The sequence below is a fragment of the Rhinolophus sinicus genome, chromosome 17, assembly GCF_057876585.1.
Source record: "Rhinolophus sinicus isolate RSI-liver-muscle chromosome 17, RSI-T2T, whole genome shotgun sequence".
Lineage (NCBI taxonomy): Eukaryota > Metazoa > Chordata > Mammalia > Chiroptera > Rhinolophidae > Rhinolophus > Rhinolophus sinicus.
Window position 1 is genome coordinate 151,121,427 of NC_142517.1, and position 16,330 is coordinate 151,137,756.

General features: G+C 35.8%; 1 protein-coding gene across 1 annotated transcript in view; it reads right to left on the reverse strand.

Moving 5' to 3' along the window:
* Positions 1 to 16,330, reverse strand: part of PLA2R1 (phospholipase A2 receptor 1) — a 103,435-nt gene that overhangs the window by 22,850 nt on the left and 64,255 nt on the right. Inside the window, exons 15-20 of the mRNA XM_019727258.3 lie at positions 14,123 to 14,255; positions 13,504 to 13,539; positions 12,884 to 13,041; positions 7,762 to 7,826; positions 7,389 to 7,492; positions 5,646 to 5,785 (exon numbers count right to left, since the gene is read on the reverse strand). Coding sequence (XP_019582817.3) covers positions 5,646 to 5,785; positions 7,389 to 7,492; positions 7,762 to 7,826; positions 12,884 to 13,041; positions 13,504 to 13,539; positions 14,123 to 14,255 — 636 coding nt within the window. The remainder of the gene's footprint in view (positions 1 to 5,645; positions 5,786 to 7,388; positions 7,493 to 7,761; positions 7,827 to 12,883; positions 13,042 to 13,503; positions 13,540 to 14,122; positions 14,256 to 16,330) is intronic.

The following is a 16,330-nucleotide window of genomic DNA, read 5'->3' on the forward strand; positions in this document are numbered from 1 at the left end:
ACCAGGACTTCACTGTTTCTAAAAATATATCATATTTACTAACACACTTTGAAATGGTGTCGTTAATAATTAAAGCACGACAACAAGAAGTACACCATCCTTAATTTAAACTGTTTAGTTACTAATTTACAAAACGTGATCAAGTTTAACACATCTCTGATTATGACGGTAAATGAGGGATATCCTCCTGTATTCTGAACAAGTTTTGAATATAAAATTCGTTTTTGTCTCCAAGTCATTTCCAGCTCAAAATTTAAAAATAGCATTCAAGAACTTGCCCCCAGACTTGGTTCTTTTGCAGTGTTCTTTTGTTTTTTTTTACTTTTCTAGATCTAGGTTTCATCATTTTTGTTTGTTTGTTTGTTTCAGGTGTACAAAACAATGTAATAGACATTTACACCCCTCACAAAGTGATAATTCCCCTCCCCCAATCTATTACCCCTCTGGTGTCATATATAGCTGTTAAAATTCTATTGACTCTATTCCCTGTGCTGTATTCCACATCCTATGACTATATATATGTTAAATTACAGTTGACATTCAGTATTATTCAGCTTCGGGAGTGCAGTGCAGTGGTCAGGCATCTGCACCGTCCATGATGTGGTCTCCCAGGGTTCTTACTGACGTTGAATGACACAGTCAGTGCTGCATTTATACAAGCCTGAAACCTAGGAGTCATTCTTGCCCTCCCACTCCATCCCCCCTTCAATCCTACCCTTTGGAAATCCCATGTCTCATTCCCCCAACCATCCCCACTGCCCCACAGTCACCATCTGTCACCATCATCATAGCCCAAGCTACTAATCTCTTGCCCGGACTATTGAAATAAGTTCTTAACTGCTCTTACCTTTCTCACTCTTGCCCTCTTCTAGTCTAGCCTTGGCGCTGAAGCTTGAGTGATTCTTCTCAAAGCTCAATCCTGATCATGTCCCTCTTTAGTTAAAACCCTTCAGGGATTTCTCATTGCTCTTAGGATAAAAACCAGAAACTCTAACATATATCACTCTTGCCTACTTTCATCCCCCTTCCCACATTCTGGATCTCTATGCTTCCTTTAGTTTCTTCCATAGTTTCTCTGTCACATTCCCTCTCACCACAGGACATTAGCACATGCTGTTCCGCCTACTTTTAATGTTTCCTGTCCTTCTGACCACCTCAGTCAGGTCCTCCAGTTACAGTTTTCTAGAACTTTGTAAGTCTCCTTCATCACATGTGTCACAGTTTTAAACTATGCTTATTTTCCTAATTGATTTACTAATGTTTGTTCCTCTTCTAGTCTATGAGCTCCAAAAGAGAGTGATTGTGTGTATTTTTCCTCACCATTGAGTTACCAATATCCAACACAGTTAAATGAATGAATGAATGAAATCCTAAGAACTTGAAAAAAATTTTAAAAGAAGAGAAAGTATTTTTTACAGAAAAACTATGTTGTGCATGAAATAAAATATTGGTTAATCCCAAACCAGATGGTGCAAAGCAGCCATTAGCACTTCATTCAGGTCCCTGAATAAAAATATGTAAATAGAAACACAAGAGTTAATCTAACACACACACACACACACACACACACACACACACACACACACACAGAATTTCTTCCTCCTACAGCTGCTGTGACAAGTATCTTAGATGATTCATTCTTCCCGGGGTAATCCTTTCTCAAGCCTCTTTTATATCATCAAACACAGAGGAAATCATTTATGAACATTTAAAAAGTTGCTTCACTTCTGGTATTTGTTTTAAAACTCTACACGTTAGATAATTAATCAACCAACTAAGATTTTTTTTCTTAGAAATAACCAATAAAAATTAGTCTTAGGAAGTTGACAAACAAGAAGCAAAGTTTAATGGGACATAATATATTGAAGTCATTCAGAACTGTGAAGTCAGTGATGTCTGTCATTGCTCTCTCCCAGTTTTTCTTCTCTAGTTTTTTTTTTTTTTTTTAATTAATCAGGGGAACCATCCCTACTGGGGTTTCCACTCCTATAAGTTATCAACCCTGTTACCAGCTTTTCTAATAATCTGATAAACTCACTTATTCCAAGGTGTAGATGACAGATGAGTCAATCTCAGAAATATCATTCTTAAAAACATAAAGAAAAGAGTTAAGGCAAATGAGTAAGGCACAGTGGTGGGATTTTGGCCATTAATATGCAGGGGAAGGCACTGTGGATGGAGAGACACACTTGGGGACCCTGAAACCTCACTCTGTAAAAGATCACCTTCTGACTCAGCCTGCTGTGACAGTATCCTTAGTAATCAAGTCGTCTGAATAACTTGAAGACTAAGCTGTGCTATTGTTGCATTGTTGGGCAAATATTGGCTACACATTAGAATAACTGAGGGAGCTTTTAAAAAATACTGATGCTTGGATCCCATGCAGATCAATTAAATCAGAATCTTTAGGATGTCACTGGACCTTGATATTTTTAAAAAGCTCACCTGGTGGATTCTAAATATTTGATCAGGGCTGTGAATCCCAATCCAGCTGTTAGTTATCAATAAAGGTTTAAAACAAATACTCTGAGCTACACGGAGGGTGTTTTAATCCTGCTTCACAGCTAGCTTCAGAAAGCCCTTCTCCTCTCATGTATGTGTCTGCACTTTACTCATGCCCTTCTCTATTCCTCTCAAAGGAAGTATTTGCTTGCTCTTTGCATGGGGTCGGCCCTACCATCCCTGTTCCTGTGCCCATGTGGGTACATACTCCCTGTGCTTACCCAGGAGGAAAATGGCATAAGGTTAAGCTGTGTGGCTAAAAACACTTGGGGAAAGGATAATAACCAAGGGCTGAACTAAAATTAACCATTGTGAGTTTCTAAGAATTATTTCTTTAATGCCAAGGATTTGAGAATTTCCTTAAGACATCGTCTTTTATAGATGGGAGGAATGATGACTTAGTACTTAGTAACGAGAACAGTTGTGTTCATGCTTCTGGGTTGGTCAATGTCTGTATCAAACATGTGAATTTTCGACAAGATAGGTATTTCTTTGTGTCTGTTCCCTACAGACCTCGGCCAGGATGAATTTGTTATAGTAGTTGTGAAAAACTAGCAGGCACAATAATTAGCTAAAAATGGACCAAAACCTAAATCTAAGAGCTAAAACCACAAAGCTCTTAGAAGAAAACATAAGGGATACATTTTCAGGGACTGAGAGATGGCAAGGTGTGCTTAACTATGATGACCAAAGCACGAGCAGCAAAAGAAAAATGAGATAAATTGGACTTCATTACAATGACAAACTTCTGTGCATCAAAGGATATTATCAAAAGAGTAGAAAGACAACCTACATAATAGGAGAAAATATTTGCCAAACACATATCTGATAGGTGTTAAATACCCACAATATATAAAAACCTCCTACAACTCAACAACAAAAAGACAAATAATGAATTTAAAAATAGGGAAAGGACTTGAACAGACATTTTCCCAAAGATGATATACAAATGGCCATTAAGCACATGAAAAGATGCTCAAAACCATTAGCCGTTAGGGAATGTAAATCACAACCACATGAGATAACTCTCCAATGCACTAGGATGATGCCAATAAAAAAGACACATAATAACAAATGTTGACAAGTATGTGGAGAAATTGCTGGCATGCACTGCTAGCAGGATTGTAAAATGGTTCTGCCATTGTGGAAAAGAGTTTGTTGATTCCTCAAAAAGTTAAATCTAGAATTACCACATGACCCAGCAATCCAACTCCTAGGTAAAAGAATTGAAAACAGCTAAAAGAATTGAAAACATGGACTCTAAGGGATACTTGTATGTCAATGTTCATTGCATATTTATTCACGATAGCCAAAAAATGGAAGCAATCTAAGTCTATCAACAGGTTAATGGATAAACAAAATGTGGTATCTATCTTCACACAATGGAATACTATTCAGCCATAAAAAGGAATGAAGTTCTGATATATGCGATAGCATGGATGAATCTCTAAACATTTTAAGTGAAATAAGCCAGACACAAAAGGACAAATATATATGAAATTATCCAACAGAAACAGTCATGAGGTGGAAGAAACTCAAATGTCCATTGATGGATGAATGGAAAAACAAAATTTTATATATATATATATATATATATATATATATATATATATATATATAAAATTTAATGTATATATAATTTAATGTATATATAATTTATTATATATATTGTATATATATAATATATATAACACACACACATATATACAGAGGTTACCAAAAAAATGTATACACATTTTAAGAAAGGAAAAAACTACTAAAATTGTAATGATATATACTGATAACAAAAGATGAGTATAAGTTATGTGTATACATTTTTTTGGCACCCCTGGTGTGTGTGTGTGTGTAGTGTGTGTGTATATATATATATATATATATATATATATATATATATATATACACACATGTATATATATACATATAAATATATGTACAAATATATGTATATATATATACATAAAAAATATATATATAAAGGCATATTATTCAGTCTTAAAAAAGGAGGAAAACTCTGACACATGCTGCAACATAGATGAATCTGGAGGACATAATGCTAAGTGAAATAAGCCAGTCACCAAAGGACAAATACTCTATGATTTCACTTATATACAGTATCTGAAGCAAGCCAACTAATAGAGACAGAAAACAGAATGGTGGTTGCCAGGGGCTGGGGGTGGGGAGAATGAGGGGTTATAGTTTAATGAGTCTGGAGTTTCAGTTTTGCAAGATGAAAATGGTCTGCAAACTCACTGCCCAACAATATGAATATATTTTACACAATTGCACTATGCACATAAACATGGTTAAGATGATAAATTCTATATTATGTAAATTTTATCTCAACTAAAAAAAATCAGTGCCAAATATGTAGTGGGTGCTCAGTACATGCATGTAAAATCCCAATGGCCACATTTTGCAAATTAACAAAGAGGAAGATCACAAAGGAGAGACTGCCCTGCCAATACAACTGAACATATAGACTAAAAACTGGCTGTCCACAACTGAAGGGTAACTATTTAAAATTTGGGATGCATTTTAATTACTTTCACCTAAGGCCTATAAAGTTATTTTATTATAAAGCAAAAGGAGTGGAGGGGAAGTCTTGGCCTTAATTGGAGGCAGTAGCTGGAATAATAAATCTGGCCTGCAATATCCCCACTAGCAATTAAAAAAAAAAGAAAATCAATTCTGCATGGAAGCACCAGCTTGACGAGGCTCAAGAAGCCATTGATGAGGTACATTATTAGTCAGTCAATTCACAAGGCAGGCAGAGCTATGCCAGGTCTAGGCAGGAAGAAGGAGATGACGGAGTGTGGGCCCTCTGGAGTTGACAGCTCATTTGGGAGCACAGCCTAAGACACACACGCACCCATGCACACGCATCACAACTAATGAAACAGTCATACCGCACAATGAATGACTGAATATACAAATGAAGGGTGGTGTCAAGACTGTTTCTGACAAACACTTCTTATTCCAAGAGGTTTATTCCTTAAATCGAAAGCTTCTCAAATCTCTTAAAAGTTGTGATAAAAAAATTCCAGGTCCAGTGGACAAATCATGGTTTTTCAAAGACACACCTACTTTTCCATTACTTGCTAAAATTAATATCTACAAAAGAGAATGTTTGAAAACAAGCTTACCTTATGGTTAAAATATAGCCATCCTTTGGGACATGTTCCATGCTGTTTCAGTGTATCTTTCTCTTTCTCTATGACCCAAAACTTTTTTCGCTTACAGACACTAGGCATAGAAGCTGAACACTCTTCACTAGCCCAGAGTCCTGGAGGGGAAAATGGATTAGACATGACTAGAAACAATGGTGACTCTTTGTAAACATTCTCTATTGAACACTATTTTCATGACTGCCATGATTTATCATAATTTGTCTTTTAAATCTAAAAATTGAACTAAATTTAACTACTAATCATTGAGTTCTCTAGGGATAAGCGCTAACTGGGCAAGGGGCCAAAATCAGTCATTCTAATTCAAGCATGTAGGAATTTTGCACAGGCAAAAAACAAACAAATAACTAAATAAACAAATACTACAGCTGAAATCACAGAACTGATTTAAGTCCTAAGACTACTTGACTTGGTAGGCAAAGGAATACTTTGTAGAGTAATATTTTTGTTTTAAAATATTCAACGTCAATGTAAAGAGAGAAAAGATTCTAAAACAACAGAGGATCATTTCTACTTTATCATTCTTTTTTTTTCCACTTCACAATTCTTTAGAAAATATAATAATATAGAAGAATTAGCTCATGAACTTCTAAGAAAGAAGGTCAGAATCCTGACCCTTGAACAAAACAGGCACACGTATGGACATGCCCTCAGGAAGCTATAGCCAAAGTCATAAGCCGCCTGGAAAATGTTTTCTCATTTAGAAACACTGTATTTTCAGAGGTTAGAGAATGCATTTCACTAGCATTCAAGTTATAAATTCCAGAACAGGGCAAGGGTGCATGTTAATTGCGAGGGCAGAATCAGTTTTCTAGTATGAGGGATAAGAGCTAAAAAGATGATGGCATTTTGAAGGAGGCGCTGGAATGTTATTTTCGGTGCAGAGTAGCTTCTAGTCTTCCAGAATCACAAAACAGCCTTTTCATAGGCTGTTGTGACACCTGCTGGCAAAAGCGAGCTGATTAACCACACGGTTTTGTTCTTTCCTAACTTTCTCTAAAGATGTGTGCATACACCTAAGATTGCTTTCCATGTTTATCCTGCTCCTGACTTGGCACACAAGTTTGTTATGAATGTGTCAGAGTTGGAAACATCATTATCTTTTATTGGATAGAAAGAGTGGGATGGAAATGAGTGGACAATCAACCTGAGTAACACTGTGCTGATGAATAGAATTAACAAAACAGTCTTCAACATACATGTACTTCTAAATACCACTTGCAAACAGTTGCTGGTCTAAGGCACACAGCGATGAATGCCAGGTATTTTTTTTAAAAAAAGAATACTGAATTCAAGGAGATTTTTTCTTAAATAGGAATTTGGAAGTAAATTTCATAGAGGTTAAAGTTCTGGCCAGTTATAAACTGGATACTAGGAAGAGATTAAAAAATGGGCCCATACTGAAATTTTATAGGGAATAGTATTGGGCAGGCATAGTTTTGACCCATTTCAATTGGCCCATTTTTGGTGCTGTTTTGGTTCATGAGGAAGGACTTCTCTGGATGTAAATTATTTCCACATTGACGCATGGAATAACCTGTAGGAATGGCCATCCTTAAGCCTAAGATTGATGAAATTGAACACATTCAGTTGAAAAGCAAAATAACCAAACAAAACTTTCTCATTGAACCAATGCAATGAAAAGTCTCCTGCAAATTATTAGTTTGTATTATAAACCCCAAAATGGATGAATAAAATAACCTGTTATGGATGATATGAAGCCACATCTCTGGCTCTGGTTATTCATAGATCCTTCTCTTCCTTTGTCCCAGTTCTGGTAGATTACAGGGGTTCCATCTCTCCAGCTGCAGGAAAATTAAAAATTTTAAGGTTTTCTCTCACTCTGCACGTACAGTCTCCAACACTATTCTTAGAGTACTGGGTTATGGATTGAAGGCATAATGTTTTATTAAGTTAAAAAATATACTCATGTCTTTGGTTAGGGACATAAAAATGTATAAGCTAAAGATAATGTTTGAAGCCTGTTCAACAAATTGATCACTAAGATCCTGTCTATTATTCTGCAAATAAACCTGCCAAACAAAATTAAATGCAAATTAATCTAGGTCCATACCGAAATTCATCATTGGCTCTTTCTTCTCGAAGTCCAATCCACCAATTTACACCATACTTTGATAGCTATTCAAAAAAAAAAAAAGGGAAGAAAATGTCAGCACTTGTTCAGTTGTTTTCCCTTTTCATTATTAAGATTAATGGGGTTGCTGTTAATAGCTTTCTATTCTTCAGTATTTTACCCAATTATCTAAAGAAAAGTACATACACTAAGGCCTGGCATCTTGAGAAAACCTGAAACTTCATTATTCTAAACTATTCCCTCCTCATTATGAAGGAAAATTGGAATCAAATATTGAAAATAATTTTAGTTTCATACAACACATGCAATATCTTTCTTACAACTTTCCCTATGTATTTAATAGTAAATTTTGTCTCATAATTGGGATATAAAAAGTAACATTGTAAAATAAAATGGACTAAAAATTTAGTGGTTTGTCCTCTTAGCAATTTATAGAAGTTCATCACATATGTCACACTATTTGAAAAACAATTCAAGGCATAAAAACATCAATAGTAAAAAGATTTTGAATTTTAGGCAGTAGTCTGATTGGTAAACTTTTAAACTGAGTATTAGCACCCTCCCCCTTTCAAATACAGAGATACAATAAAGGACGAAACAATACTACCGAATTTCCAGTGTTTGACAACTAGAAAATTATCCTTTTATATTTTATTGATTTTGCACTATTATTTATAACACAGATATCAGTACAATACTGTATAAAATTGAAACACAATGCACGTGCACATGCTCACAGACACACATTAAAACAGATGTAATACTGGACTTATGGCCCAGGAAATTGAAATTCCCTCTTAAACTAGAAAAGAAGAAGAGGCAATAAACATTTCTCTAAAATCTCTAAATCAACATACTCTATTGTGTGTGTGTAAAATGTAACCCAATTATTTATGCAAGAACCTGTTAATTTGAAGACATTATATATTTAAATTTGCACTTCCATTTCCTCTGTAAAGACTTGGGCATACATTTTAAGATATATATATATATATATATATATATATATATATATATATATATATACATTTTAAGATACACACATGTACACACACACACACACACAGTGCCAAAATAATGTATACAGATTTTAAGAAAGGAAAACTGTATTAAAATGTAATACTCAATATATACCAATAACAAAAGATGAATACAAATCATGTTTGACTTCTGCAATTACAAGAGGTGCTCAAAGTGGTTACCATCAGTGTTCAGACACTTCTGATTATGGCGAAGTACTGCTTGAGCAACGTTTACCAAAGTGTCCACTTGTATGCATTTTTTTGGCACCCCCAGTGTGTGTGTGTGTGTGTGTGTGTGTGTGTGTGTAATATAATTTTTTTTCCCATATGACTTTCAAGTCATAATAAAAGAACCACATAGCTCTCTAACACTAATTTATAAACAGGTATTTTTACTCCTTAAGCATTGTGGCTGTCTGCCATATCAGCAATTTGAGAATAATACAACATGGAGCAACTATAATTTTTGATCCCTGAGGTGTTGTTTCATGGACGTGTTCTTACATGCTGAATTTAGATTCCTGTTGTCAGACTTTGGAATGGTTCCACTGAGACTAGCTGTGAACTCAGTGGGAGAACCACAACAATTTTTTCAATCTAAAGAGGTCTCACATGCAACAATAGTGGAAATCACAGCCTGACTGTTACTGCCCCAATTAAGGACCTCTAAAGAAAAATTATAACTAGCGCATCTTAAGTGGCATATTTATTACTACCTCAATTATAGCATGGTAATCTTCCACATGGCACATCATAACCCGTTATAATATGGAAACAGAACTGCAAAGGACAAGCTAGAAGATATCCAGAGTGAAAAATCCAATGGATGTTTTAAATTTTAGCATAGGTATAAAACCATAACAATGGAAGACATTGAAACTCTTTTATATAAAAGAATATTAAAATTGTAATGACTATGGATTTTGTAATATCAGTTATGTTTTATTACAGACAGCCATTCCAGATAGCATCATGGGTAGAACACTACCGAAAAGACAACACAGCAATAGCCAATGTATTAATCAACTAAACAATAAAAGGAAAAACAAACCATCATCTCTTAAAAATGCTTCCATAAAAATAGCAAAACAAAGTCATTTTAAGGGTTTAAATTACCATACTTTGAAAAAATTACTAATAAATTTGATACATGTTTTTTGTTAGAAATATTTAAAATTAATTTTTAAAAGTAAGAGAAAAATCAAAATTTTAAAATTCAAACATTGCACAAATACAGCATAAAAATATTAGCCAAATGGACAAACTGGCTAGTAGTTCATTCCAAACAACTCCTATAGAGCTTGCAGTTTGTTACTTCTTTTGGCACTGATTTGACCAACAAGATGACTCTAAAAACAGATACTCAAAAATTCAGTCTCATCATGCCTTGTGGGCCTCTATTACTCCTACAGAAACTACTGACTCATCACTTTTCCAAGATGGGCACATTTCGTTAAAAAAACTTCTGTTTCAGATTTTTAAAACTGTACCCAACTTTCTTTTTCAATAATTAGTTGTTCCCCTCAACTAAATGTCATTTTTGTTTTCGCATTTCTGAGTTACGTGTTTAGTTTCTCCTTCCGGAATAAAATAACTTGTGGACTAATTCATTCCAGTAGGCTGTTCTTAGGTATGGGATTTCTTTCTTATGAAATGTAAATGGTCACCATAAATACCACCACCACCAACAACAAAAAGTGCCTAACATGGCCACAAATTGTGCAGAACTAAGAATTGCTTTAGAAAGCTACAACTTCCTTTTTTCTAAATTGACACCCTATCCCTTTGGATCCCTTTCCCCTTTCTTAGTCTCCACATCCTATACCATCTAATCATTTTATTCTGTAGCACAATGTGGTGTTAGATCAGCCAACTGTTCACCCGTAATACTGACAGGGCATTCTTTATTAATGTGGTCACAGGCTGGGTAACAATTTTGCCATATAAGACACCACAAGGTGTTTCTTGTTTGAGATCACAACTATATCTTGTCTTCAACTAGATCGTGGTACTATGACTTCTCAAACTGCTAAACCCATGAATTTTACTGTTCCCTGTATGGGAGGCATTAACTTCACCATTCCTACTGGCTTCCCAACCACCGAAGATTGGAAGAATCAAAAAGGAGAAAGTTGAAGAAAAAAGACCCGCAGATGTTCCCAAGAGAGCTAAACTGTTGGAAAGATCAAAGAGGCCCTTCATTATTCATGTCTGAGACAGAGCTGGAGCCATCTTTGGGGGGAGGAGTTTTAGGACCAGCATGTTAATATAATGAAGGCATTGTGCTCTTTTCTACCCTTGAAGCTACTGTTTTGCTGCCAGTAGAGGGTTTTTTAATGATGTTGTAAGTCAAATGGCTTGGGGTCACTTCCAAAGTCCACCACTTAGCGACTGTGCAACCAAATCGCTGTACTTCTCTGGAGGGTTAACCTCCTTATCTGTAAAAGGTACTAGTAATGGACTCCCCACAGAGTTCTTGGAAAGATTAAATGTCATCAAATATGAGTACCTAGCACAACACCTGACACTGTTATGATAAGTATTGGCCCAAATGAGATGTGTGCTTTGCCATGTTGATGGATTGGTTTTCAGCCATTCATTGGATGTTTTGTTATTACCACCTGGGTGAGGCGTCTGCTGTCTAACTAAAGAAATAAACATATTTTCTGACATCATGATATGCAATTTGTTGATACTTAACATTACGATTTTGGCTTGAGTGTTCCATTTGCTGGAGCGGAAGGGTGGTAAAATAGCTCACAAACCAATAGTGGGGAACCTCTGGTTCTGGTGCCTGGTCTTCAACTGAGTTTCTGTGGGACTGTGGGGTGGTCACCTAAACCCTCTGTTTCTCAGCATTGCCATCAACATTCCGTAGCAGTCCTGACCTGCCTGCATCTCACAGGCTGTGCGGGCATCCAACAGGATTACAGAAATGAGAAAGCCCCATGAGCGGTGAGGAAGACATTTCTCTTACAAGTAAAGAATGCTTAGATACAAGACCTTTGTTTTAAATGTCAACTTACAAACATGGAAAAGTGATAGAGCAAGAAAGGATTCCTGGAGATTATGAAATAATGTTAAATTACAGAAAAAGAAAAAAGGCTTTTTCTTACTTTCCAAGCGTTCCTAGGGAAAATTGGGAGTGAGGTTTTCCACCCTCAGTTCCTCCTTGGTAATTTGTACATACTGCTTCCTTTTTACTTTCTACGTCCCATTATTTCCAGCTTTTTAAAAATAGAGACTGCATCTCATTTTTGTGTGCTTCACATTTCTGTGTCTTTGACAAATACCACAGTGTCCAACATATACCTCATGCTCAATAAATGCTTGTTGAAGAAATACACTGAAAATGTACTCTATTCCTTGGCAGTCTATTTCTAATATCATTTAACAGGTTTTGTATGCTCATTTCTAATTAGCCTAGCTTCTCAAAAGAGTAAGTCTAGTCTTTATCCTAAGTTCAAGTGGAAAATCATTTCTTACTATTTTCTGTATTGTATAGTAAATCTTGACAAACTTAAAAATATCGCATTCTTGGAAGTAAAATTCAAAACTTTAAAATAGCTATGCAACCCTGTCCCAGGTACTCTTTGTCCCTCATTTGTGCTTTATTTTCCTCCATGCCATTTATCCATTTATCTTTTCCTAAAATATTATGTAATTCTATTTACTTATATTGATTACGGTATTTCTTCCCAGACTAATCTCCCAGAAAGCAATAGTATTGGACAATTTTAATCACTGATAAAGCCCTAGAAGAGTAGACTCTGAATAAATACGTGTTGAATGATCAAAAGAACCTCAGAGAAGCACTAAAACTCTACTTAACCATTGTTGCTATTAAAGAAAGAACAACAACAAAAAAAGAATAAAAGAAGTGGAATGACTGACCAACATAATAAACCTGTGTTTCTATTATTTTCTCTTAATCTCTGTATCAGAAAAAAACAGGTTCTCAAAAATCTATGGCTTTTAATGAAACGTAAATAAGTGTCTAAAATCAAAGAAAAAAAATTCCCGAGGACAGAAGAAGGAGCTATGCTCTAAATTTCTCATGGTTAATTGTATTCAAGTACCGCTCTTATTTTGCTGTGGATGAATTCTTGCTCGTGTGCAGAATGAATTGTGAGAAGATCACTGTGCAGCCAGCCACAGACAAACTCAAAGGAGAACCATTCCGAAGCATAGGTATGAAAAAGGTACTCTGCATCCTGATAAAAGAGCCAGGGTGCATCTGAAAGAAAAATAAACAATGCCAATCATGCAAAAACTATTGACTGATATAATGCAGACTTAAATAGGATATGCTATGATTGACCCCAAATTCATAATTTGGTCACTCAGCATTTAAAAAATAAATTTCTGTGTGTGTATAAACAAATATATTTACACACATACATATATAATTTTCTTATTTTCCTTGGTCTAGCTCACATAAGAAACCTTCATTTGTATTCAAAGTTCTGGGGTAGATGCATATTTGAAAATCAGGTGTCATGAAAATGGAGTTAAGCTATGATATTAGTCTTTAATCATATTTAGTGACATTTATTAAGTCGATTATTTATTATTGATTTGTTAATTTGAACAAATTAGTTCTAGATTGACATAAGAAAAAAGAGACTTGAATGGAGGACTGTAATATACAGTAATGGTATGTAATAGCATATACTTAGAAATTCAAAACAGTTCTTACCGTACTGGTACCAGGGTGGAATTTTGGGTCTCACATCTGCAAAGTGAAAGCAAACCACTTTGAGTGACCTTTTCTCGCAGGTGTGCAATCTCTGAATTACTTCCGCTCTAAACACAATATTTTGTACTTCACCTTTCAAAGACCATTTGAAAACCAGGTACTTTGTGCTGTTTGGTATATAGCTAGTTCTCATACTTGAAGAGGAGGCTCAAGGGAGGCCCCTGATTAAAGCAGGAAGGACATGACCACTTGTTGAGGGCCTACTGTGTGTCACACACTGTGCTAGGTGTTTTTTACTTACTCATTTGACAAGTAATTTTGTTTGCTTGTAATGTGACCATGACATTTCTTCCAGATTGTATTAACAAATCATAACACTCCACAATATAGTCGATTATCCTTGTTTCCTGTAACTGACTTAGCATACTGCACTGGTGTCTTTTTTCATTCCCTTATAACACATTCTTTGCTAAAATAGTACAATGTGGTTCATCATGGAGGTTGTTGGTACTGTGGTCCAGGGTGCTTACATTTTAGATCTCTGTAACTCTTCACTTGGGAAAGTGCTATAGATTATTAGAAAGCAGGCCTACAGTAAAGATCTTATGAACAGTTTTACCTCTTGGAATTTTGCATATCCATTCACGTTTGGAATCACAGTGCGAGGGCAGCAATGTTTTATTTGCCTTATAAACAGCACAGTTTCTTGCATCTTCTCCAAAATAAGTATTGTCTAAAAATGAAGAGACAACCTGCAGCAGATGAAGTTCATTATTCCTTAATGATGATCCCCCACAAAAAGTTTCAAAAGATCAAAAAAGCTACCCTTGTAAATAAATCACAATAGATTTCTGGAGGAAGCTTCAGAAATATCTGGATATGATTCCAGTTAAAGGTTGTTCCACTTTGTGAAAAACGGGCTAATCAAACTTCATCATTTTTTTCTTATAGGTGTTTTTTTATTATTATTATTATTTAAAAAAGGCATGCTACTCCTTCCTCCATAAGGGACAAATCATATGCATGCTTCCTTCTGAACTTGGCACTGTTTCCGCCCTGGCAGGATTAGGTTAGCCCTGGGATACTGGGTTAAATTTAGAGGCTCAGGGATCTGTCAGATTTGAGTCTCACCTTTGATGTAGATTCTTGTGTATAGACATTAAGCTTTTAGTCTCTAATCACTAAATTCTAAGTCATCACTAGCTTTAATCAGGAAACTATCCAACACTTTCCATGAATAATCACACAACAGGGGTATTAAATAAAGATTCAACCTTCTCAATGATTTAATGACTATCTGACAGAAGAGTGGATGGACTGCAAGTAAAATTAGGGTGAAAATTTGGAAAAAAGAGGATGTTTTGAAACCATTTATACTCCTCGTCAAACATGTACACAGTCATGCAACAATTCATCTAACTTAAATATATATAAGCTATGATTCAGCGTGACTTTGAATATTCATTTTGTCCAGTGGGGAGTGGTGATGGACTCATGGCACTGCTTCATGATTTTATCTCCTTTACTTCAAACCAACATTGTCTATTTCACTCCTGTTACTAATGAGTTCGTTTCACTAAATCAAAATGAAGAGTTTTCAATTTCTACATGCTACATTTCATTGTCAAGTGCTATATTGACGTTAGCCACCCAACTGTGCCATATGGTGGCTGCCATTTATGGGGCAAGTTGACACTGCTGTGCCCCTTGTGCTTTCTGGGCCTTGGTTTCTTCATCAGTAAAACCGATGGGTGGGGCTGGGTGATCGCTAAGATCTCTTCCCACTCTCTGGTGCTGAAGCCCTTTTCAAAGTAGCAGTAAATGGGTGGGAACTTGATTTATTTATTTTTCAACTAGCATGCCCTTATTATTTTCTTCCCACTATACGCATATAGCTTACAGAAAGCACAAATCCCTTCCTTGACACAAATTTGAACACTCTCTATGTAGTGGGCCTAGAGATCCCATTTCTCTGTTGATCTTTACAATTTCAAAGTTTGGGTACTTTGCCCATGAGGAGACATTATATTATAACATTGTGGCTTTAGAGGCAGCTAACCTGTGTACCAATCCTGGCTTTCCTATGTCTTATTTTAGGCAAATTATTTAATCATTGCAATAACCACTGCATTGAATCATCGTCCAGATGCAATGAGACCATGGAGGAGTGTATTCATCTTAGTACTTAGAACAGAATTAGGGCTCAGTAAACAGGAGCTGCATTAAATGCTCACGGCAGGCTGTTGCTAGCCTCCCCAATTCACAGATGAAACTGAATAGCTTGATTCTGCATGGGCCCTGGGATGGATCCCATTTCAATCTGGGACACTACTTCGGATTTTTTCCCCCTATCTTCTTGAGGAAAATGTGAGAATTCCTCATTGTACTTGAAAAAAATATGTAACAGTGAGGTTTTTATAAGTATAGCCTGAATGAAAAGCAAGTCTTTTTTCCTCCAAATAAGTTGCTTTGGCTGAGAAGGAGGTGATGTTTCTAAGGCTGGCATTTCTGTGCTTTTATCGTGAGATGTACTGAAAATGGTTCTTTTCATTGTGACATGGACAATGGTCCCACACTCTCATAATAAGATACTAGGCAGGAGAGGAAAGGTGGGGTAAAGAAAGCCTGGTGTTATTTTAAAGAACAGTTGCTTCTCTGCTGGAGACTCTTGGCATGGGAGGTGGTTTGGGGATCTTTTTGGAGATATTGATTCCTTTTCAGGTTAAGATCCTACAGCTGTCCTCAGAACTATGTGACTAGCAAAAGCTCCCTAGGACATTGCTAACATAATGCTTCTGGTATCAAGATCTGGTGCAGTTTTTGATTT